Source organism: Portunus trituberculatus, chromosome 47 (genome assembly GCF_017591435.1).
Source record: "Portunus trituberculatus isolate SZX2019 chromosome 47, ASM1759143v1, whole genome shotgun sequence".
Classification (NCBI taxonomy): domain Eukaryota; kingdom Metazoa; phylum Arthropoda; class Malacostraca; order Decapoda; family Portunidae; genus Portunus; species Portunus trituberculatus.
The window spans coordinates 7698049-7722382 of NC_059301.1; the positions used below are offsets into that span (position 1 = coordinate 7698049).

A 24334-nucleotide genomic window follows, 5' to 3' on the forward strand; every position below is an offset into this window, starting at 1 on the left:
CAGCAGCCTTTTGTTGTGTAGCGGTGATTGCTTCACTTGATGTCCATGCAGTGACTTGCTTGCCAAGCAGCAGATGTAATGTTGCCAGTGGTGGCGGCAGCCTGCGCTGTATGTAGCAGGGCATAAAGTGGAGGTCTTCAAGGTACGTCAAGCAGAGAAAGGAGAACACACACACACACACACACACACACACACACACACACACACACACACACACACACACACACACACACACATTAGTTAGCCTCATGCCCCGCGGCAGCGTGCCACCACAGAGAAAGGAACACACACACACACACACACACACACACACACACACATGCCCTGCAGCGCCGTGCCACCAACACACAGGGTCGGCACAGGCTGTTTTAGCGTCAGGGAGTCAAGGACAGGCAAGACTATCAGATCACTCGTGCAGAGCCGCCCCAGTCACGTCAGAGGGCTGGTGGCTGGTGCTCCCGCTCAAGCTGCCCGCTCACCGCCCACCTCACGATCCTCAGCTACAGGAAGGCAAGGTCCTGCGTCAGTCCTGCGGTGTTAGGTGAATATGGCTTTGCATTCACGGTGTGTTGTTCATCGAGGCACTTGGTAGGTTAGTCACATGTGCAAAGTATCAGACTTATACCCACAACGAGTCCATTACTCACGGTAAGTGGATGTTGATGATTCAGTGTGTGTGTGAGAGAGAGAGAGAGAGAGAGAGAGAGAGAGAGAGAGAGAGAGAGAGAGAGAGAGAGAAAATGTGGTAATGTGCGTATTTGTGAAAATATTTTGTATTATTATTTTACTTCTTAGTAATAATGATAGTAGTGATAATGTTAGTAATAATGTTAATGATAATGTTAATAATAATGTTAATAATAATAATAATAATAATGATAATAATAATAATAATGATAGTAATAACAATGATAATAATAATGATAGTAATATTGATAATAATAACAACAACATAAACAGTATTGTTGTCTTATCGTTCAGTCTTACGTCCCTCGCCGCCGCGGAGTGTTAGCGGGGCAAGTCACACAAACAGCCGTAATAAAGGCGCCCACTAAGCAGCAGCAGGCGGCGCAGCAGAGGCGGAGATGCGTTTAGCGAAGTGTTCTGCTCCAAATCACGCGCACCCTTCGGAGGCAGCGAGCTTCCTCAAGGGCGTGACGGGCGGCGTCTGTCGGCAGCGATCATCATTCCTGCGAGCCACCAGACCCAGATGACTGATGGAGCCTGACCCTCACCTCACCCCACTCACCCCACCGCCTCATCATTCCTCACCCCGCACCCACCAGCCCCTCACTCGCACCCTATCCACCCTATTCCCTCTCTCATCTCGTTCCCCTCGCCATCATCATTCTGTAGATCCGATACTTCCTCCCATCATGAGATCTGGTTGTCATCTGGTCCTGGTGAGCTTGGGCTTCTTCTTCCCCCGACCCTCGAACAGTGAGAGCGAGAGCCGCCAGACCCGCGCAGCCCCACCACGGCACCACCACCGGCTCCTTGCTCGCGTCTGTTTGTGTGTGTGTGTGTGTGTGTGTGTGTAATGGTGTGAATTTTCGGAGACGCGTCGGCATTCGCTCGCCGTGTTGAGCTTCAGAGTTCCTCAAGATTAACGGTGCGAGTCGTAGTAGTTACATGTTGCTGCTTCCGACTGACTCTTCTTGTCTTGCTGACGGAGGAAGGTGTATAAGTTGATGGTGGACGACGACCCGTGTGTGTGTGTGTGTGTGTGTGTGTGTGTGTGTGTGTGTTCGAGTCTTTTTTTTTTATGTGAATTTATTGCTTTCCGTGTCGCTTGTTGTCCGTGAGTTCATTGGTTACAGTGAACTCTCTCCTTTTCCTCCTCCTCCTCTTGATCCTGCTGCTCCCCACCACCACCGTCTCTTCATCCAGTTCCTCACTCTGCCGCCACCACCACCGCTCGAGCAGGACAGGGATCCGACACACACACACACACACACACACACACAGCCAGACATCCTATACAGTGTGTCGCGTGAAGGGAACATTGATGAACGTGGCCATAAATTCTCCAGAGGGGGGAAAAGAAAATAATAAGCAAGTCATAGGTCGAGTTTCCCGACCCCGCTAGTGTCGTATGCGTCACGGAGGAGATTGTCAAGACGAATACTACTCACCTTTCTCTCTCTCTCTCTCTCTCTCTCTCTCTCTCTCTGCCCACACGACGATTTGTTTCAAGGGTTCTTTTCTCAACCAGTAAATAAGGGCGGGGAGACAGGGCGGGTAAGATGGTAGTCCGTCACTTAATCTAACCATTTCAAGTCTTTATTACTCCATGCGCGTGAATGGCACTGTGCTCCCCGCCGCACAACCCAAAGCGTACGTACTTGTTGAGCCCACGCCACCATGCAGTCATTCCTTTGTCTCTTTCACCGCCTCCTCTGCCTCCGCCTCCACCCCGTCATGCACTGTAGCCGTCGCCGTCTTTGAGGTCGTCCGTCTCATAAAATGTGCCGCGATGTTCATGATTTGTAACATGTCATCCAATCATCTCCCCTCTTTCTCTTTCTCGCCCTCCCCCTCCTCTTCCTTTTTTTTTTTTTTTTTTTTTTTTAATCATATTTTTGTCACGATAGTTTTATGACGGTGGAAAGTTTCAGTGGTGCAGGAATTTGCTGGTATAAAATGTCACTCCTCGTGCATTGTGTAAGAGATGTGTTTGTGGCGGCGGAATGATGGATGGGGATGGATGGATACCTAGTAGAAGCGCAGGTTATATTTATTTTTATCCACCGTTAAGATAGACCCTGCACGTGACTCATCTCCGAGAGGAAACACCACGCAGCGACGCGAGGAGCAGCATCGGAGGTGAGGTGGATGTAGAGGCAGGGCAGGCAGGCAGGCAGGCTCTTACTGTGTGGCAGTGGTGTGTTTGGCCAGCCTTGGTTGGGCCAGTGTCCCAGCTCGGCACACTAGACACTACTCGCTCCCCCACAGAGCAGCAACATCCTCCTGTCCTCCTCTCCCTCCATCTACTAACAGCCAGGGACGAAAAGGATCAGGATGAGATAGTTCAGTAAATTCAGCAGCGATCCCTTTGATAGTACACCCTCGGAAAAGCCGTCGGTTCCAATTTGCCAGGTTAAGAGACTCATACATCACACGCAGTTCGGCTCGGTGGCAAGTTTATATTAACTTGTAAAGGGAAGACCCACCACTAGTATAGCGTGCTGGTGGAGGGAGGGAGACAAGGGGAGGGAGGAAGAGGATGTGGGTGGCGGAGAGAGAGAGAGAGAGAGAGAGAGAGAGAGGTGAGTCATCAGCCCAGCGGTTGAGTACTCTCTCTGCCACCAACGCCGCCGCCACAGTCCAGCGTTGTTGCTCCTCGTTATCAAGTGAACAGGGGAGGAGGAGGAGGGACAAGGAGGATGAGGAGGAGGGTTAAGACACTGACCTCCTCCACTCACTCACTCCCACGCCCCCTTCCTCCCTTCCTCTCTGCCCCTCCACTCCTCCTCCTCCTCCTCCTCCAACTCACGCACGCCCCACTGCAGACTGTGTGTGGTTCCTGACTGCAAGCTTAAACAAACAGCCTCGTGCAGCAGCGACAGGTGATCCCTTACTGATCGACTTTCGAAAGTTACGAGGGTTATTCAAGCATTAGTATCGTTGTTGCTGTTCCTATTGTTGTTATTATTATTCTTATTATTAGCATTATTATTATTATTAGCATTATTATTATTATTAATTATTATCATTATTATTATTATCAATTATTATCATTATTATTATTATTATTATTGCAGGGTTAATATTTTCCAGCTGTATGTTAAGTTATGCAGCGTTGTTTAAAGAATTCACAGTTATATTTTCTCTTTTTCCTTTTTTGTAATGTATGCATGTTATTTTTAGTCATTTTCATCATCACTTCCTCTCTCTCTCTCTCTCTCTCTCTCTCTCTCTCTCTCTCTCTCTCTCTCATGTCACGATTGATTCTCGAACACAGACTGTGCTTGTGTGTTGCTTGAGTCGGCTGCTGGAGAAAGAGTCACGCCCCAGCCCTTCCCTTCTCTTTCCTCCCTTCTCTTCCCCCTCAGGGTCCGCCCGTCAGCCCTTTCCCGGTGCTGCTTACTTCTTAGCACCGTTACCCCCATGTCGGTGCGTGAGTGCATGTTGCATGAGTTCAGTATTAGTGCTGGCATGTATTTGTAGCTTGTGTTACGTTACAGTGTGTTGCGTGTTGCAGGCAGGTGCATCCAGCAGACCTGGTGGTGTCTGCTGCTCCTTACGCCCGACGGAGCCTGGAACGTGGTGGGGGGCGCCGTTCCCCCTGCAAGACCCCTCCCTCTTCCTCCCCCGCCGTCCAACCCCCTTCCGTCACCTCCGCCTACCCCACCACCCCGAACCTGTGTGTTACGGGCGGGAAGATCGAATTTATAACCCCACCAGGTGAGCCGCACAACGCCACACCTGTTGGAAGTTGTAATTGGTATCCTCCAAAGTTTGCTGTACTACGTTAAAATTGGCCACACTCTCCAAGGTTCTAATGCTCTAAATTGCCTCATTCGGGAACTCAAAGCTCTTCAAAATTATCGGATTCGAAGCCCCTCTCCCTCCCTCAGTCCCTGTCCACCACCTTTTTGTCTCCTGTTTAATTATGAAAGTTTTAGATTAACCTGTCATGTCATGGTCCGGGATCGTTCTGTACTTACCTGTTTATTTGTAGCGGCAGCCTGGCACCACTTTTTGGAACACAACATCCAGATTATAGTTTATGTATATATACGTTATCTATATTATATTTAGATTTCCGCACTGCTGTTAGTCTCTCCCGTTCACGCTGATCTACTCGTTAAGTTAAACCAGGCAGTTTCCTCTGCTTTTCCCTCAAGTTATCTGTTCACGGCCAAATGTTCTGCTTGCTATTTTTCTTCTAATAGTTCACAAAAGTCCTCGATTCACCGCAGCCGCCCAGACTTAGCCAGGATGGGTGTGCTCAACATTGGTTTGAGTAGGGTTGGTACAGACGTGCTGTGTTAAGGTACTCGTAGTTTGAATGACAAAGCCCAACGCTCGCCTGACCGGTCCCTGTGTCGCAGATTCCACCTTGTCCTCCACGGCTTCACGCTGCTCCACGCTTAAGTTGTCTCCAACGTGCACGCAACGCGAGGACGCCTGCCCGGGATCTGGCCACTCACCCGACCATGCCACGCCCCCCTCGACCCTTTCCCGCAACTCAGGGTCCTCTGCGAGTTCGGACCCTGGCAAGGTAAGGAGACTGGAACCTGGGAATGCTCACACTAGTTTCTTCATGAGGGTTCTTGGTGTGTTAGCTGCGTGTAGGCTAAACTGAAGTGGATTTAAATGAAACTGTTACTTCACGCCCTATAAACATGAATCAAGTTCAGTGGGTCAGCTCGTGCCGCCTGACCCTCACCCCGCGCCCTGCAGTACCAGTGGCCCGGCCGTGATTATGCTGATGCCACCCCCTAGTGTTCTTTTTTGATCGGTTAAAGATAAACTGTTTATGTTTTATGCATCTATTTACCGGACTGACATCTGCAGTAATTGGTGGCGAGACAGAACTTCAAGTACATGCATTCATTTCCATTTCCTCAACTTTGTTGTGGGCAGGACAGATCCTCACCGGAGCGCTCCACGAGGATCAGCATATCCGGGAAAAGCCGCAGCAGTGTGGCTTACCCATGCTGCACCACAATAGACCCTGTCCCTTGCGTACATTATGATATACTCTAAACTTTCAACCACAGGTCGCCTTAATAAAGAAACATTAAACTCGTGTGTTCATTTGTTGGTTATCTCATTTTGCTGCGGTGTATTTCGGTACTGCTGGTTATGGTTTTGAAGTGGCGTGACTCACGAGCGGTGCAGATGATCTCGTGAGTTGAGAGGGAGTTCAGTGTGCCACGTTAAAAATGCTGCGCCTCCCGCACTAGTGGTGGTGGTGGTGGTGGTGCATGACTCATCCCTCCTGTTGCCACCATGCCTTCACCACTACTACTCGTTACGCCTTCCTCTCTTCTTATTATACTTGTACGCTCTTGTAATCTATAGTACTCATAGGCACATCATATTATTCATCAAGTTATTCCAGTCACTGACATTCGTAATTATATGTTGTTAATGGATATTTAGATATAATTATCCTATTATTTGTTATGTTACTCTTTCCACACTCAGGCGACGTGTTCCATACAAGAGGTGTTACTCAGGAGACATCAGAAGCAGCCATTCATTACTATTCCAGAGACGTAGAACTTTTAACATAAGCAAGGGAAGGAAAGAAAAAAAAAAGTGTTTACAGAGGTAGTTTGTGGAGCGGCTCTCTAGATGGCGGGACCTGCTGTGTGCCTCCTTCTATGCATTATGATGATGAATTATTCCACTCCCCGTATACTCATTTACCTGCGGAGGAGGAGATACTGTTTCAAGACAGACCTCCCTATTATGCAGCTTATTATATAACAGCAACACACTGACATAGATATATCGCAGAGTAATAAAGAGAGGGAGGGAAGTCCGGCGGCATTTGGCATGTGGAGGGAGTAGGGAGGGAGGGAGGAAAGGAGGTGCTTTGTTATTGTCAGTGCTGTTGAGGGGATGTAAGAATGGTGCTGTATAGGTGCTGTTGAGGTTTTCATTTGGCCATCCCTCTGCCCTCATGACCACACCACTCTTGCTGTATCCATGAGGGGTCTAGAGGAGAGGCGGGGGAGGAGGAGGAAGAGGAACATGTGTAGGGACTAGTGATGGAAGAAACAAGAGTGAAGGTAAATCGTGTGAGGAAGTGGATGTGTTTGTGGACTTGGCTTTCATGTTTACTTGTGCTATTGGGGGAAGAAGAAAAAAATAGTGTGGGATGGAGGTATCGTGTAAAAAGAGGAAGAGGATTGTTGTTATTTATACTAGAAAAAAAAAAGTAAAAGTCAACCGTGGGAGGAAATATATGTGTAACTGGCAATGGGTTAAGAGAAAAAGGGAACAGATTGTGAGAGAGTGAGAATATATGTTTGCGGGGATGAAAGTGTTTGAAAAGATGTAGTTGTTATAAAATAAATACTTAGTGAGGGAAAGTGGTGTGTGTGTGTGTGTGTGTTTGCAGGACGAGTGGCAAGTGACGTTTGGCGAGTAATAGTGAACGTCAATACAAGTGCCCCTCCCCATTTCTTCTCCCTGCCCTGCAATCGTTTTTATACATTAGTCTATCTAGGGCATTGTGGGATTTATTTACCTTAACAGTTACAATGTGTCACTTATTTAGTGTTATGAATGACACTTCCTACACGTTGTCAAGATGCCCTTGGATCTGTATTTTGAACCAACCAAGACTCATGAGGGTTATTTACAAAGACCATAGTAGGCACTTTTCTCTTTGATGTTATAGAATGCTTATCAGATAACCTGTAGAAGCATTCAAAGGGTTTGAAAACCACTGTGGCTTGTAGATGAGGCATCAAAGTTTTGGTAATTCACTCCCAAGATACATGGTAAAGGTGCAGTTTATTGATTTTACTTATTCCTTATAATTTTACTTGAGTTTCATAAATGCTACATAGATACAGTCTCAATACTGTCCCCTAACTACCATGTGTACAATCACCTAAGGCCATGTTCAGGCTTCTGTTTATTATTTACTGTATAGTTTCCTAAGTGCCACATTGAGGTCCTAACAGTTACATGTCAGACTGCCCTGTATCAACAGTGTCATACAGCTGCATAACTGCTATGTGCCAGTACATTTCCTTAAAACTATATGTAGTGAGTCTCTGGGACCTTCATGTGGATTCCTATGTACAGGCTGCTAACTACCATGTAGAACCTGATAACTTGTACACTTGCAGTTTGTAGACCATTACATACTGTCTTCTAGCTGCTTTCTACAGTTTTTAAACTTTCATGTACATGTGGTATTCTAATTTGTAAGGTCTCCTGGCTGATTTGAATAATCTCATAATTTGCCACATTAGGCTCCTTATTAGTACCTTTGTACACTACCATCCCTTTGGTAGTTGCTTTGTACAATATCTTCACTGCCACACACCATCACATGACTATAGCACAGTCACTTACATCCCACATACAGTCTCCTTAATGTCACTTGCAATCTCTTCTCTGCAATTTGGGCATGATAAGTAAGGTCTCTATTTCATAGACTTTTGGCACTTTTCTTTCTTATTCATTAGTTTACTCCTGTACAGACTGGTTGTGTAGCAGTTGATGGGGAGGGCCAGGAGGAGCAGCGCCTGCCTGACGCAGTTCCTCCCACTGGCTATCGAGGAGCTTCTCATGCACTCCTCAGGCATAATAACAATAACAACAACAACCATACCAACAATAACTATAACAACAGCACTACCATTATGGAGTCTTGTCAGGTAGGATGCTCATCAATGTACTATATCTTGAGTTGTGTGCTTGACATGGAAGTAAGTTTGATATAGGGTTAATAAACTTGAAGTTTTTCATCACAGGCTCTATTGTAACTTTGGTAGATGCATGTGTAAATTTTGTTAAATGTTTCCAAACCTGGTCAGAACAGATTGTAGGAACTAATGAGATTTTCTTTTTTCCTGAAATAGTTATCATCATGATAGTGATGAGCATTATTATGTTTGTATTTTGTATTTATGACTGTTATGGAATTAGTGAAATAGTCTTCATCTTACAATTTGACTGGGGTTGAGTTAGCTATGGGTCTTTTGGAAAGGGTAACATTACCATGGAGGAATCTTCATGGATAGCATTCACATTGAAGTGATCCCCCATCCACTGTTGATAATGAACTGTACTAATAAAGTTCTACTTGAACCACAGAAGGGGAATGAGGAACGTCTGGTGGAGGAGCTGAGAAGGGAAAATGAAGAGGTGAAGGACCGTCTGGCCAGGCTGCAAAATGAGTTTTCTCAGTGAGTGTACCATTTGGCCACAACAGTAATTCAAGACCTTCTTAAGACTTTGTAGCATGAGCTATAGCATGTCCACTATACCTCCTTAAAAAAGTCATGGCAGGCAATGTGGCTAAACTTGATAGTTTGACTTGTAACTTGAAAATATTCCTTGACAGGTTCCTTAATGGTCACTTTGGATCACTCCATATGCTAGACACCAAATATAAACTTGATAGTGTAACTCTTTTCAACTAGTCAACATTTTTTGCCAACATTGTGGGTAGTCACTAAATCAATCCACAGACTGTAGCTTGAATCTAATATATATGGATGTATGACCATTTGTGGGTATTCACTAACTTATAATCATTTACTGGTCTCACAACATAGGTAGCTGTTTTATTGTCTAAGTAACTAATCTTTGTGAGACTGAGACTGAGACTACTCACACACTGGGACAACAAGGTCAGAGCACCCCAGCTTACATACTGTGCCTATTTGCTATTATATGAACTGGGACTACACAGTAAGAGAATTACTTATCTTCCTCACTATATCTAAGAATTGAACCTAGCCTTCATGATTGTGAGCCATTTGTAGTAACCATGTGTGTGTTATTCAAGCTTTTTGTTCTATGTATCAGTGTGTGTGTGGTCATCATGATAGTATTTAAGGAACCAGTGATGGTATCTTTCTGATGTTCTGGGCCTCTTTTGGCCTCAAAAGATTAACCAAGATAAGAAAGTTCTGACAGTTCATATTAACTTATTTGAAATCTCATTTGTCAGATAGCGACACATCTTACATTGTGATTGATCACATGGATACTTTTTTTTTTTAATAAACTTCATTTCCACAACAGACTGGAGGGGCAGGTGCAAATGCTGGCCATGGAACGGCAGCAGGTAGAAGAGCAGCAAAAGGCAGAGAAGGAAGCCCAGGAGCAGGCTTACATCAGCAAGCTGCAGCAATATCAGGCCACCATTGCTGCCTTAGAGCAATGCAACACTGTGCTGACCCAGAATCCTCCAGTGGTGTCCTCCAAGGTGGGTTGGGATGCCCTTGTCAGTTCACAAAGAACACTTATCTAAGAGGAACGTGAGGAATCAAAAAGAAGGGTCAGTAGGAATTAATTAGCTTTTCTAGATGTTTGGGAATAACATTTTGATTTATTTTTTTGTTTGGTGAAATCTGTTCCATAATCTCTATTTGATTTTCATTGTAGCAGCATTGATTTGGTATATGCATATCCCTGCCTTCAGATTACTACTCTTTGAGATCCAGAAGTAGAACTGCCAATATTATTGATTCCTTTTATATTGTTACTTGTTTTAATATGACTTTGACTCAGTGCCAACTGTAGCTACATGAGTTGAAGGACGAAGCTGGTGGGTTGATCACATGTTGAATAATATTGTATGGTGTTGCAATATGTAGTTTCTGGTAGTTTCAGGGGAATTTTTGTAGTGTACATTAGTTTTGACACAACTATTTATATTTTTGGATGGGGTGTGTGCCAGGACAGTGTATGCTCATTCTCCGTGCAACTATCCTGTAGTGTTAAGTTTTTGCTATGCAGAATTTGATTTATTTATTGTACTTTAATTTTTTTATTCCTTTTTGTTTGGCTTTTTAGAGTTTATGAATAACTAGTACCTATATTTTCTCTTTTTTTTCAAGTATTTTAGAAGCTTATTGTTATTGCTTATTGTTGTAGCTTGGCCTCAGGCAATGTGTTAAGATTTCTTATTGATTTTTTAATAGCTGTGAAAGGTAAATTATGCTTGTCACCAATTTTTTTTTCCAGTATTTATAGAAAAATGTAAGTGAGGTACATGCAGAATTTGTTGCAGTTATCTCAGACCTTATCAAAGTCCATTGTGGCGGCTTCTTAAACTTATTCATACTTATACATATACCATTTCCACAGATATCACTGTTTTGTATCTCATAGAATCTTTATGTGGTTGAAGATTGTACATAGTAAAGATTAAATCATTGTTGAACTAAATCTTTAAGTAAATAAGTATAATTCAGTGTTCCTCAAGCATACATATAGAATGGAATTAGAAATTGTTTAAAGTAAATGAAATTATGAAAAAGCATATTCTTGTAAAGGTATAGGAAGTTTAATACTTAACATTATTGACACCTTGCATTAGGTCTTATCTGCAAGTATTTGAAAAATCTTGTGTGTTAATTACACCTTTCTTATTTGCTGTGGAGAAATCACATGAACATATATAATGTATAGGTGATAATACAGTGAAAATGGGACTTTCAACACCAGTATAGATTGTGTCTTTAGTACAGCATTTGTACATGTAGGAATTCAGTATGGTGGAAGAAAATTAATGGAGATGGAACCTCAGCAACTCACACCACTCTGTGTTGCCTACACTTAATTTCTGTATACTTATGTTAAGAAGCTGCCATTTTTAGTTAATATTCAAGTAACAGGACTTGATGGAAGGAATAATTTATAATGGTTATACATACAAACATCCTTGCATGCTTTTAAGAAGTGTACTTTTTCATTTCATTTTGCAGTCATGCTAACAAATCAGATATAATGTTGATGGTTAATGTTCATGTTTAAGTTTGTGTGTCTTTGTATGTAGAATCTTATGTGTATGAGAATTGATTGTAATACTTTGCTTGTCTTTGTGCAGGTTGAGGAGAGGTGTCCCATCCAGCAGGAGAACCTTGCTAGTAATAATTCTGTTGTTCAGATGTTGGTTGAGCGTTGTCACACTCTGGAGCAGGCCAACAAGAGGATGCAGATGGAGGCGCGCACACAGCAGCAGCAATATGAGGTGTGTCTGGATCGTGTGGCAACACAGGTGGTCCAGGCGCTCCTCTCACAGAAGGTAAGCCAGTCAGGAAACCTAGAATACATATTTCTATATTTTATCTAGGTTTCAGTAGAAGACCACAAGAATCAGGAGCTCAAGTCTGGGAGTTACTGCTTGATCTTTGTATTTCCAATAAAATAAGAAAAATCATTCTTTATATTTTATTGATTTATCTCGATTTAGAACAAAAGATTATAAAAAAAATTAGGATCAAGTTAGTTAAGTTAATCTTATGAATTAATATATGTAATACAGGAATGGCAGTAGGACATCATATAAATCATAAATCAGCTGATAGATGGCCATGAATTATATTCCATATATCTCATATTTTCTTTAAATGGTGGATTTCTTAATAAATGTCTGAATTTTCAGAAATTATGTGTAAATCAATAAATCTGTTTGAGGAATTAGTGTTGTGTACTTGTTGAGGTGTCAGAAGCAGTAGCATTGTGCTGTGTAATTGATGAAGTCTTCCCAAACTCTTCAGAAGCAGTGTGATGGGCTGAGGGAATTGTGCATTGTCAGAGGCAGGAACATTGTCTTTTTAGTAAGTGATGGAATGTTACATTGTCAGAGCCATCAGAAGCAGTGTGGTGGCTAATGGAGTATTGTGTTGTCAGAGTCACCAGGAGCAATGCATCAAGCTGGCCCATCAGGTGCAGGATCTTCGCCGTCAAAATGCTGCTCTCTCCTCTCTGGTGGGGCCAGCCAGCACCCGACAAACCCTCCCCTGCCATCTCCGACACCGCTGTCCCCCACCCATCAACCCACCCAGCTTTTACAGCCTTCCAACTTCCCTCTCTAAGAACAAGCAGGTAAGTGAATTATCATGGCAGCTGTAGTCATCCTGTATTCCTTACAAGTATGTCAAAGATCTTGGTATTCCTGAACTAAACTTATTCTTTTTGTATAAAATTTTGTATTAGTGTTGTATATATATATATATATATATATATATATATATATATATATATATATATATATATATATATATATATATATATATATATATATATACTAGTCATTTAGCTTTTTAGTATTTTTGTAAATTAGCTATATGTGTGTGTGTGTGTGTGTGTGTGTGTGTGTGTGTGTGTGTTTAATTTTAAAGCATTATGTTTTTGTGCAATGTACTACTTTAGATTTTTTTTTTTTTTTTTTTTTTTTTTTTTTTTTTATAAAGCTTGTCAGAGAACAGCACAGTTAGTTTATTTGATTTCTTCTGGTTCATTAGATCTAGTAATTATTTTGGAATTTAAGAAATTTTTTATGTAATTACTTTTAGAAGAAATGCTTAACATTCTTAGTTTATCCATCATAAAGCTACATACTTATTTTTCTGAGATGTTATAATAAGCAAAATATGTTTACCTACAGCAGGGTGAGGCTTGGCCACCAGGAGGCTGGGTTGCCTCTTGGCATGTAGAAGAGAGTAGCAGAAGTCATCTAGGAGACCACACCTCTTCCCAGGCAAGGTTTCATTCCAGTCTCCAAATGCTGTCTGATGCAAGTATTCCAACCTCCCTGTCTCATGCAGAACACAACACCACAACCTCAAGCAGCGTTGAACTGGGAGAAGAGTACTACAGTCCTCGTGACAGGCATTCCACCACCACCACCGTCACCTCAGCCAACACTTCCACAACTACTTGTTGGTATGACATAGTGACTTCCCTAAACTTAGCTAGTTCTCCTCAGGGTGTCAGTTCCACAAATAATGAACTGCCATCACTCAGTTCACGAATGAGTGTCGGACCAAACACTTGGGGAAATTCAGAAAACAATGTGGCTGGAACTCGGAGAGCAAGTAGCAGCAGCAGCAACTCAGAATCTCCTGTTCAGTCAGTATACACACAACAAGATCCATTCTCAAGTGAAAGTGGAGTTAGTTGCCTTCCAGACCTTGGCTGTGAAAAGCCTCAAGACACGAGAACTTTTTTGTCTCCTCCTGTTAGTGACTCAAGTGTTAACAAATTTTCGCCACTGTCCCTGGAATCTACTACCACCAGTCTCAAGCAATTCACCAGAACAAAAAAACTGTCAGGCATTTCAAGCAAAAGTTGATAACCTTGCCTTTGATGAATCAAAGATAAAAGTTGTCCAGAATGAAAAGATTGTCAATGTGCCTCCACTAGAGAGGAATGCTAATCTAATTAATAATGCAACAAAAGATGAAATGTCAAGTATACTTCAGGTCAAAGAGAGAATATTAAAGACATTGACAGAAACAGCTTCTGGCAACTTACATCTTGACCTGTCAGCTTTGACATGTGAGGACAAAAGCAAACTAGTACTCAACAAAAATATCTCTAGAGTTTGCTTGAAAACAGGTGGTGAGAATAGTCTTAGTGAGGAAGGTGTGGAGGTAACTACCAAGGATGAGGGCTACTCCACCATGTCCAGTGATGTGCAAGCTGAGGTGAAGGACAGTGTCACCACCTGCTCTGTCACCACCGTCCAAGAGGAGCCCCACCCAGCAGCCACCACCCCAACACAATCCAGTGAACAACCTGTGGACACAGAAGACAAAGAGAGCTCATCCAGGAAAGGATCAAGTGAAACGGTTTCTAAATCAAGTGACAAAACTGTTGTAGTCAAGGAGAGAAAAATATCATCTGCAGCCAACACTGAGTACTGTGATGGGCTTCGTGTTATATACGATGAGGAAGACAATAATTCAGATGTCTTTTTTATTCCAATTCAGGAACCAGAAAATGAAAGTCTGTACCGAAATTCATACCAGAAGCCTTCATGCCCACAGACCACTAAGCCCTCACGAAGTTATTCTGATTCTCAGCTTTACTTGGCCAGGAGAACTGCTCAAAGTTGTAAGCCTATTCGTAGCCTAGACAGACACGTGTCTGAAAAAGATGTCACAGAACGGTCACCCTCTACAGAAGAAGTATTGGAAGAAGCAAAGAACACTAGGAGCCTGAAACGATCTGGTGGACAAGCTAGTCTGAAGCGCAATTATAATCATGCTAAAGAGGATCACACTACATCAGGTAGTAGTGAGGACCTGTGGCCTTCTGAGGATCATCATAGGAAGTATCTTTCACCTACATATAGTCATGCTGAACTGGAAGACTGGTCTTTGGATCTTTCATCTGAGCATTTGAGTGGAGTGTGTGGTGAGGGTGAGGGCAGTGAGAGTGTGGCCACAAGTGGAGCCCACCATGGCTCACTGCCCTCCATCCAAGAGGCTACTCCAGACCTGGAAGAAGATAACAATGAGTTCCTCTGGAATGGTGCTACCTATTTTAAAGCTGATTTAGATTTAAACTGGTCAAGTAAAAAGGAATTAACTAAAAGTTGGCAACTTGATCACTGTAAAGAAAATAACATAATCATGTCACCACGGTCAGGTTGTTCTGACCAGCCGGCCATCTGGTCGAGCAGTGAACAACTTTCATGCTGCTCTGAAGGAGTATCTAAGTGTAGCTCAGATTTTGAGAATTTTTGTGAGCAGATATGTAATCTTCCAGAGTTGAAGAGAGTTTCCTTCTGTAGTAGTGAAGCTGGAGGACAAGAGCTTTCTAAAGGAGCCAGCCAAGATACCTCTAGTGTGGGAGAACATGAAGATGAACTTGCAGATGAAATGTGTGTTGATACTGTGTTCACAAGAGATTTTTATCGCCTTGTTAAATTTGAGAGTAATAAAAGCCTTGCTGCCTCATCAAAAAGTTTAGCACCTTCAGAGGGACCTTTGACAAAAGAAAAGATTCAAGACCTTGAAGCAGGAGGAACACACAGGGAAGCTCTTGCCTCAGTTCTTGGATTTATTGCTGAGCAGAGGAAGTATTGCAAGGACAGAGAAGCACAAGATGAGAATGTTACTAGTCCATCATCAGAGGTGTTAAGATTAACACAAGTCCTTGAAGGCTCAAACTCTGCATTGTTTCGTGGAACTTTTCCAAAGACATCACCAAGAGAAAGTTCAAGTAATTCATGTTCTGCTGATGAATTCTCCATGAAAACTTTGCCCTCATATAATTCTGGAGATGGAAAAAGCAAATCTGGTCCATCAGTTCCTTTCAAACTAAGAGGGAACCCTCTTCATGATGCAGCAAGAGGTGCTTCTTTCAGTAACTCGATTCCTGCCAGACATCCTTCAGTCACCACACCCACATCCCTCCCAGCTATGCCACCTCCCACCCTCCCTGTCTTGCCGCCGCCCACCTCCAAGCCATTGCCCTCTGTGCCTTCCCGGTCATCTAGTTTGGCCTCTCAGGTTAATCCTGTTAATGATGTGGAGTTTCCATGTTCTCATGTCCCAAAGGGATCCCTCAGGATTACGTCTCACATTCCCTGTACAAATTCTGTTGCAGAGAATCCTGCTTGTGGAACCACAAACCTATATGAACTTCCCCCTCCAGTACCTGAGCGAAACTGTAGAGATGGAGTTCCTCTATCAGTAGATGGTCCTCCAATCCCGTGCAGATCAACTAGTATGGCTTTCTCAAATATTTTGCCAGTGCCAGAGCACAAGGTTCAAGTTACAGAAAATGTCTGTAATGTATTACCAGTGCCAGAGCACAGGGTTTCATTAACTGAGTCCCCACCTGTTCCAAAACGCATAACTAGCAGAGCCCTTCCCACGCCTCCAATGTCCTCAAGGCCTCAGGTACAGAAGCAGCACAGTTTTAATGGATCCAGCAAACCCCAAGGAGGTAGTTTAGAAGGAAAGCGACGTAGTTTCATCAGAGAAACCTTAGGGCTATCTAGTCCCAGAAGACCTCAGAGTGACTACTGCGAACTACCAAGCTTGAGTGAAAACCCTAGTGGAATGCTGAAGCAGCTGCAGCGCATGGCTCAGGTGGAAGAGGAAGAAGAGAAGAAAAAGAAGTTGAAGCCTGGAGGACCTGGAGGACATGTTGGGATGGAGGCAGTCAGTCCTGGAGACACAGTTGGCTTGGGGACTGGTTGGGTCAGGGTGCAGCCTCACATTGACCTTCAAGACCCACAGGTAAGCTGCTCAGTGTAAAACATTAATCTTGTTCTATTAAGTGCTAGAATGTGATATAGTTGATTATTAGTTTCATGCTTTTAGTTGGCAGATTATATGGTAGTTATATTTTCAGCCCTAAGAATGGTAGACAAGTAAGAAAGACAACAACAAAGTTTATTAAATATGAAAGAATGTGATTAATAGCATAATTATTTTTGTTTGAGGCACCATAATTGCTGTCTCAATCCACTAAAGTCCTCCTGTAGAATGTTGTTGTATTATGCTCTGATGGTGAATATCAGCAGTTCAGCAGTTTGAAAATAACGGAAGTATTTTGATAAGAATAAATGTTCAGTATAAGAAAGTCATGATCTTGAGACTGATAAGTGTATCCATGGTTAGGCTCGTGCTAACCTGCTGGATGGGATGATGGAGTCTAGTGAAGGGTGCAGCTCAGAGACAGAGGAAGAGGAAACCTCATCCCACCAGTACCATGAGCTACGCCTGATGCACCGTAGTCGACGTAAGAGAAAGGGTAAGGTCTCGCTTCCATTAGTCACAGTTTTTTCATACAATGTTGAGTAATCAAACAAGAGTGTTGCCAAGGTTATTTTTTCTTGCACATGCAAATGTAGGTTTCCTGGATTCATACAATGTTGAGTAATCAAACAAGAGTGTTGCCAAGGTTACTTTTTCTTGCACATGCAAATGTAGGATTCCTGGATTCTAAGCCAGTTCATGTAAGGAAAGTTAAGACTTTTTAATACTGATATGTCAAGTTCATAAACATGTATATTAGTATTTTGGATTCTTAATTATAGACATGATTCTGTAACTCAAAGAACTTTGGAAATTACTTAAATAATTCCTCTAGAATGTTCATCAATATAAAACCCAAATTAGAGTGAATAGTGACAGTATATTTGTGCAGGGAATGCATTATTTGTCATCTTGCCATTGAAATCTTGTAGATTACTGGCTTGATTTATGAATTATAGAATTATGAGTAAGTTGCTGTTGGTAAATGTTTTTTTTTTTTTTTTTTTTTTTTTTTTTTTTTTTTTTTTTTTACAAAGTCTTCAGTCTTTAACCAGTCACTGTTTATATGTGACAATCAACTTTTTTCACAACTTACTGAAAATTTTGCTTTGTGCTCAGTAAGAACTTGTCAAAAGTACCACATAAAAGTATTTCCCAAGTTATTTAATTATGCTTTTGTCAGCACTGGCTGAAGCATTTGAAAGATATGATTGCAGAAACCTTAATTCATAGCAAAAGAATGTGGAGATAAATTTACTTATCATTAAGTTAAGGAAAGATTACATTTTCATGTGAATCGATGTATTAAAGGCAACATAATCATGAAAAATATAAATTTGGTCTACATTTTTAACTGTACAGACAATAAGGCTGCAATATGCCCAGATTGGAAGCAGGATTGCTGTCTTTCTGTTCCCAGATATCATCTTACACCTGTTCTGTGTAACCTTATTAATTCAGTGCTCTTGAGTTTAATACTTTTCTTGGTCACTGAAAATACTGTGTGGCAGTAACAATGACTGTTATTAAAACATTCTATTGATTTTTCAGTCAATTAATATGCTTGATAACTAAATTTCTGTGTTGTTGTTGATGTGAGTAAACACCTGGACTAATATACATCTTGTGTGTTGCCTCACCACAGGGATCAGCCAGGCACAATGGTAGGAAGGAGTGATTCCATTCTATTTGTCTTAACATACTTGCATGTGTATGGAGAAAATTATAATTTACCTGAATGTACTGAGATGTATGACACCAACTAAGGATGTTCATGTGATAGGCTTCCCACAAGACTTAAGAGCCAACCTGCTGATGTGCTGCTAAACATTGCATGAATGACACCTGTGCTGGTTGTGGCGTGCTTGATGTGCTGTACTGCCCTTGTATTCCCCCACCTTCTCATCCTCCTCCTATACAAATTAATGTTTGCATTCTACACAATTACTCATCAGAAAACAAAGGAAGCAAAGCATATTGAGCACATAAATGGCCTTTTTTTTCTGCTGGAAAAAACTCAGAATCAGAGGGAAAATTTATGATTTTCATGAGTACTTTCAAGCATAAGCAGTTTGATTAACCTAAGGTGATTAATTTGAAATAACAGTAGATCATGAAGGTTGATGATGAAGTTTAGTATGATTCATAACCATATATAAACATAAACCTGATAAAAAGGCAAATGTACTGTATATGCATTGTAAGAGGTTTTCATAAACATGTGCTTTTTTATCAGGTTTATGGTTATGCTTTTTATAAGAATCAAAGGATATGGGAGAGAGAGAGAGATTATAGGTGTGCAATGATGAGAAAAGTATTGACTAGGATGACTATTTTTGTTGAGGCCTTTTTCTTTAAGGGATTATTAGAAATGGACATCAGAGTGGAGAGACATCTACTTATATTTTTAAAGGTAGTTCAAGTACATGATTAGTACAACTAATGGCAAATCCAGAAGCAGTCTGCTGTTCTTTTTTTCCTTAGTGTGGGGGAGGCAGTGGCATAGTGGATATGGTGGTGAGTGTGGGATCGGGCCGATGTCCACGTGTAGGTTTGAATCCCACCACATACTGCTTTGAAACTATGCCATTTGTCGAGTGGTTTAAAGTTACCATGATACCCAAGTTCTAGACGGTTACACCAAAGATGTGCTTGGGTGGTGATATAGGCCCTAATACCGGTACCACTTTAAATCAAATTGCCTGCGCCACTAATGGGTGGAAGCTAAACAGCGGTTCCCACACATACTCTTCAAGTACACCTACAGGCCTGCCACTTTTACGTATTTGGAGTAATGCAGGAAGTCTGGATGCACAAGGAAAGGTTCTCAAGGTGCTGAATACTTGGGAAAAGTGGTGTTAGCTAATGGAAAATGGCAAGATTGCTGCATGAATACTATATAGCCATGAAAGTCAGCATGAAGCACCCAAATAGGAACAGTTATCATATTGCACTGGGAATTAATGTCTAAGGTGCAAAATGTGTGATTTACTAATGCAATAATCATGATTTAGTTCATACTGCTAACTTGATACCATTTTGAGAAAAAATGCAGATATGTTTGAAAAGCGAGCTTTTCCATAAATTCTCTCTCTCTCTCTCTCTCTCTCTCTCTCTCTCTCTCTCTCTCTCTCTCTCTCTCTCTCTCTCTCTCTCTCCATAATATGCATGTATACCAAAAAGCTTATCTCACAAAATTACTTATTGGGCATATCCAGAATTCAGAAGTTTTGTGTGGATCAGTGCATTTTGAGTGTTTGTCTAGTATTGCATACACTGGAAGTGATGGAAGGACTGACTCAGCAGAAGTGAGGTTTGGCTAGACAGTAGAGGAAGTCAACATGAGAAGTGAGGGCAGACAGAATAAGGAAACGAGTCTGGTGTTGTTGAAAAAGAGCTGAGGTCAGGTGTAGGAGAGACTAAAGACTGGTAGGTTTGTGAGCAAGATGAGCAGGAGACTTAAGATCGGTATATGATTAAGACCAGAGGTGGGACATATTTAGAAAGAGAGAGAGAGGGGGGACAGGAAACGAGTGCAGGTGTAAAGGAAGGAAACATGGAAATGAAAGATAAAGAACAGAGAGAGGTATCAGTTTATGTGCATGTGTATTGAAGCATGCACAGAATGGTGACTTGGTTTTATGAAAAATCACTCGGCTTTCTGACAATGATTGATCACATCTTGAATTGAGATGGTTATTATGAGCCACACAGCCTCAGGTTCAGAGCTTGTGATCCTTCTTTCTTATGTATCTATGGTTTCTGAAGTTTGGCTCTGTATACCAAATAATGAGCACAAGAAGAATGTTGTTTCCCCTGAGTTGTGCTGATGAATATTTCTTAGGAATCACTCAACAGAAAACATTACATAAACTCTTGAGAAGAACCTTTACCTTTCACAGAAAAAAATATATATAAAAAAGATATTTAGATGGGATGATTGCCTTAATTTTCACATTGTCTAGATTTTCATGTGATGATTCAGTACATGACTTCATAATATGATAGTCATGATATTATTACCTCTTAGACATGCACTAAAGCAGAAACAAATTTAACAAATTGATGATCCCTATGGCTCAAAATGTGAGTCATAATATGTCACCATTTATGATGCAAAATAGGTCTGATTTTGCTACTTCCGTCCCATGTTTGTGCTAGATTTTTACTTTAAAGAAAGAACAACATTGTCCATTGATGGCAATAATTAAAATCTATATAACTGCAGTTTCAGTTAAATCTACTTCATAAAAAGGTGAAAAACAGTTTAAGATATATTTCTTTTATGTATCACCATTGATACTTGTACAGTTCTTTATCTTCTCACACAATACTCACCAGTCACTAGCAATAATGTGCATAACAAAACCCCAAATAATTTCAATATTATGAAGTGTCGCCATCTACTCACCATTGGTCACATCACTGAACACTGCTACTTTTTTCTGGCAGATTGTTTAACTCACATTACTAAAATCAGTTATTCAGGACTGAAGCACTTTCTCATTCCTCATTGGCAGTGTTAAACGAACCACTGGCTACAGCACCAATACTATCCTGGGGCTGTACTGCTGTGGATCGGCACCTTTCACCAACGTGAAATATATTTCACCTGCCTAAAGATCCCTGATGGTAAATGTTTGTCTGCAAACATTAGCTTGTTTACAATGCCTTATACTTACAAGAATTAGAGAAATATGTAGAATACTGTCATGTGCACTGGACCTTTCCTGGAAAGGAGGCTTTAAATGCCTCCCTTCTAATGTGTCACATGCAGAAATGGACACACTGCAGTAATTTCAATGGTGTTACTCTGAATTTTAGATAGTTAATTAATGCTTCCCTATTTTACATCCCTACCATGAATCTTCTTTATCATGTGAAAGTTAAAGCCTTCCCTATTAAGTCCATAATACGTTAACTTAACTGGTTAATTTGTTTATTATCATTGACCAAGTGATCAGCTGTTCTGCTCAGAGCTTCAGTTAATGGCTTTGGTACTTGATCTTTTCTTTTTAATTTGCTGGAATGCTTAGCTACAAGTGCTGCAGTGCATGCAGACAATTTATTTAACCTTGTTGTCTGCTCCCAAGACCCATTTTCTGTATTGATTTTGGAGGCTGAGTTAGTTAACTTCTTATATTTATGGTTAGTCTCTGGCCAAGGGTCCACTGGCAGGTTTTTTGTAAGTGACACTTTTGTGAAGTAATGCCATCAAAACTTTTTGATGAATTACCATTGAAAACAGGGATGATAAAAAAACATGAATATTCTTGTGGCACTTAGTATTGGCTTAAAAAATGGCTATTATTCTGCAGAACTCAAGTAGGGGAACCAAGATCACCATGTCTGAGTGTTGATAATTATGCCACCATCTCCCCAGATTATACTGCTACTTTTTGAGAATCCTTTGTTACAAAGCTAAAAAAAAAATAGCAAATGATTGTTCAAAGACAACGCTAGTTTGAAATATTCATGTTTTGAATGTTATTGACAGTTACTTCATGGAATGAAAGAATTTTGGGATATCAAATGTTTATCCACCTTATCTTTTTCCTTGGGGAAGGTGAAGCATGTCGGATTGCTCTCTATCATAGATCTCTCAGGTGTAGGCTTAGTGCAGATTGTGCATGTAGCAAGAAGAAAACTGAAGAGAAGCACTTTAATTGAAGTTGTACTATAAAGCCAAAAAATAGCACCACATATTACAGAAAAATTGGAAGTATATGTTGCTCCCTGCAAGTAAAGCTAGTGTTAAACACCCTGATAAGTGATCCCCCACCCTTTCCTTCTACATACACCAACTGAACCAATTGAGTGATAGATACCACTTGATGTTAATGAAATTAGTTAAGTGTCACATACCACAAACAAACTGGTGACATGCATCAACTTAAGTAAATGGTGTATAGGATTCCCAACCTTGCAGCAGTCAGTTGCAGAAAAGTGGCATTTGCATGCTTGAGTGGTAGTCACAACTGTCCCTCCATCAGTGCATCTTCAGTCATTTGGTAGATATATCATGTATCAGTATAGCATTGCATATGTGATTATACTTTGCAACTGTTAGTTATTTTTCCACAATGCAAATATTGTCAGTGTGGCAAGAGATATATTTCACAGATAAGTTGTAATATTGTGTGATAAAGGAGCTCTAGTGTGAAGGGATGGGATGCTTCATGGGGTGTATTAGTGGTGTCAAGATATTGGAACTTGGAAAAGTAAAAGTGTGAGAATATCATTAAATAAGCATTAGTGAACCATTCATTGCAGTGCATTGGAACCTCATTTCTCAAACGTAAGAGAACCAACATTTAAAAATATGAATAAAAAAATCCAAAAATTATCTCAGGGCATCCTTAGGCTACTCTAGTACTTCACAATACATGCCCAATAATTTATCATCTATATTTGAATACCATTTGAATATCCATTTAAATGCCCTCCACTCGCACTCAGTCAAGATCATTGTAGGCAGGAGATGGTCATAGAAAATATATTTGTAAAAAATGTTTTCAAGAAAATTTTTTTTTATAGTAATGTATGGAAGTTTGCTCTCACACCCTGGTGAAAAAGAGCTTCATTGTGTTTTATATACACTTAGAAATTAAATGATGCTCTCTCTTTCACCAACTTCAATACCATCTTAGCATTCACTCTTCAAATTTTTGCTCTCTTTCACTATGTGTACGTGGGCCTTACCTTAGGCAAAGGAGTGAGGTCCTGGCAGAAACATGGTAAATATTAGCTGAGAGCACACCACAATGTAAGAGTGTATGTCTAGCCTCATGGCACATCAGCACATCTGTCCTTCCCATCACCTCACTTTCCACATCTCCCTCTCCATATGGAAGTTATTTATTTGTCTCTCCTGCCCTAACTACTACTTATGTTATGTCTCTGCTGCTGTACAATTATAGCCACTGCCTTCAATATCACTGTTTTCAGTAGCAAGAGAATCTCTTAATGAAGATATCATAAATTTTCAAGAGCAGCAGGATCCCTCAGCTGGGACCCAGCCTGGCTGCCACATAGCACACAATCATTCAAATACAGGCTAGAAAAGGCAGAAGGTTACCTCACATTCCTGCATCACCACAGACACACCACATCACCTACAAAGTTTGGGTTTGTAGGAGATTGAAGAGGAAGGATTGATAAGTGTGATGCTATTACGTTTCTTCAATTGGTCAAGACAGAATTGAAAGGTTGGTGATGAACTGTCAAAACTAGCGCTAGCTGGGAGGGATGTCCACGAGAAATGTCTTTGGCCTTTAGGAATTGAACTTCTAATTTGTGCACCAGGCATAGCAAATACTTGCATAAAAGAATGGAGGAAGCACAGAGAATTATTTCATTTATTGACGCTGGTAATTATCTTGATGAAGGGACCCTTCTTTGAGTGAGTAATCGGATATATGACACGTATCAGTTGGCAGATGCAGGTCTTTTCTGTACTCCCTCTCCAGTAATAGTGTGATATCAAGTGGGAAACATTATTTTGGAACATATTGTTCCTGCCATCCATGTTCCCATATACATACCTTCACCTTTTTCTCATTAACCCTTTCACTACGGTGATGCCTATGTGGGCGTCATGAAGCCCCAGTAGCAAATACGGT

The 24334-nt window shown here is 41.3% G+C and overlaps 1 protein-coding gene and 1 long non-coding RNA gene across 2 annotated transcripts in view; one reads left to right on the plus strand and one right to left on the minus strand.

Moving 5' to 3' along the window:
• LOC123498018 overlaps positions 1-24334 on the plus strand; it is a 182268-nt gene that overhangs the window by 154227 nt on the left and 3707 nt on the right. The window contains 10 exon segments of the mRNA XM_045245091.1: positions 4205-4407; positions 5058-5227; positions 8178-8354; positions 8794-8885; positions 9730-9913; positions 11540-11737; positions 12346-12540; positions 13103-13732; positions 13734-16691; positions 17076-17208. Of these exon segments, the coding sequence (XP_045101026.1) occupies positions 4205-4407; positions 5058-5227; positions 8178-8354; positions 8794-8885; positions 9730-9913; positions 11540-11737; positions 12346-12540; positions 13103-13732; positions 13734-16691; positions 17076-17208 (4940 nt within the window).
• Positions 11468-13233, minus strand: LOC123498020. The gene is made up of 2 exons (XR_006672614.1): positions 13097-13233; positions 11468-11755 (listed from the first exon to the last, which is right to left on the minus strand). It is a non-coding gene; the product is annotated as an uncharacterized LOC123498020 (long non-coding RNA).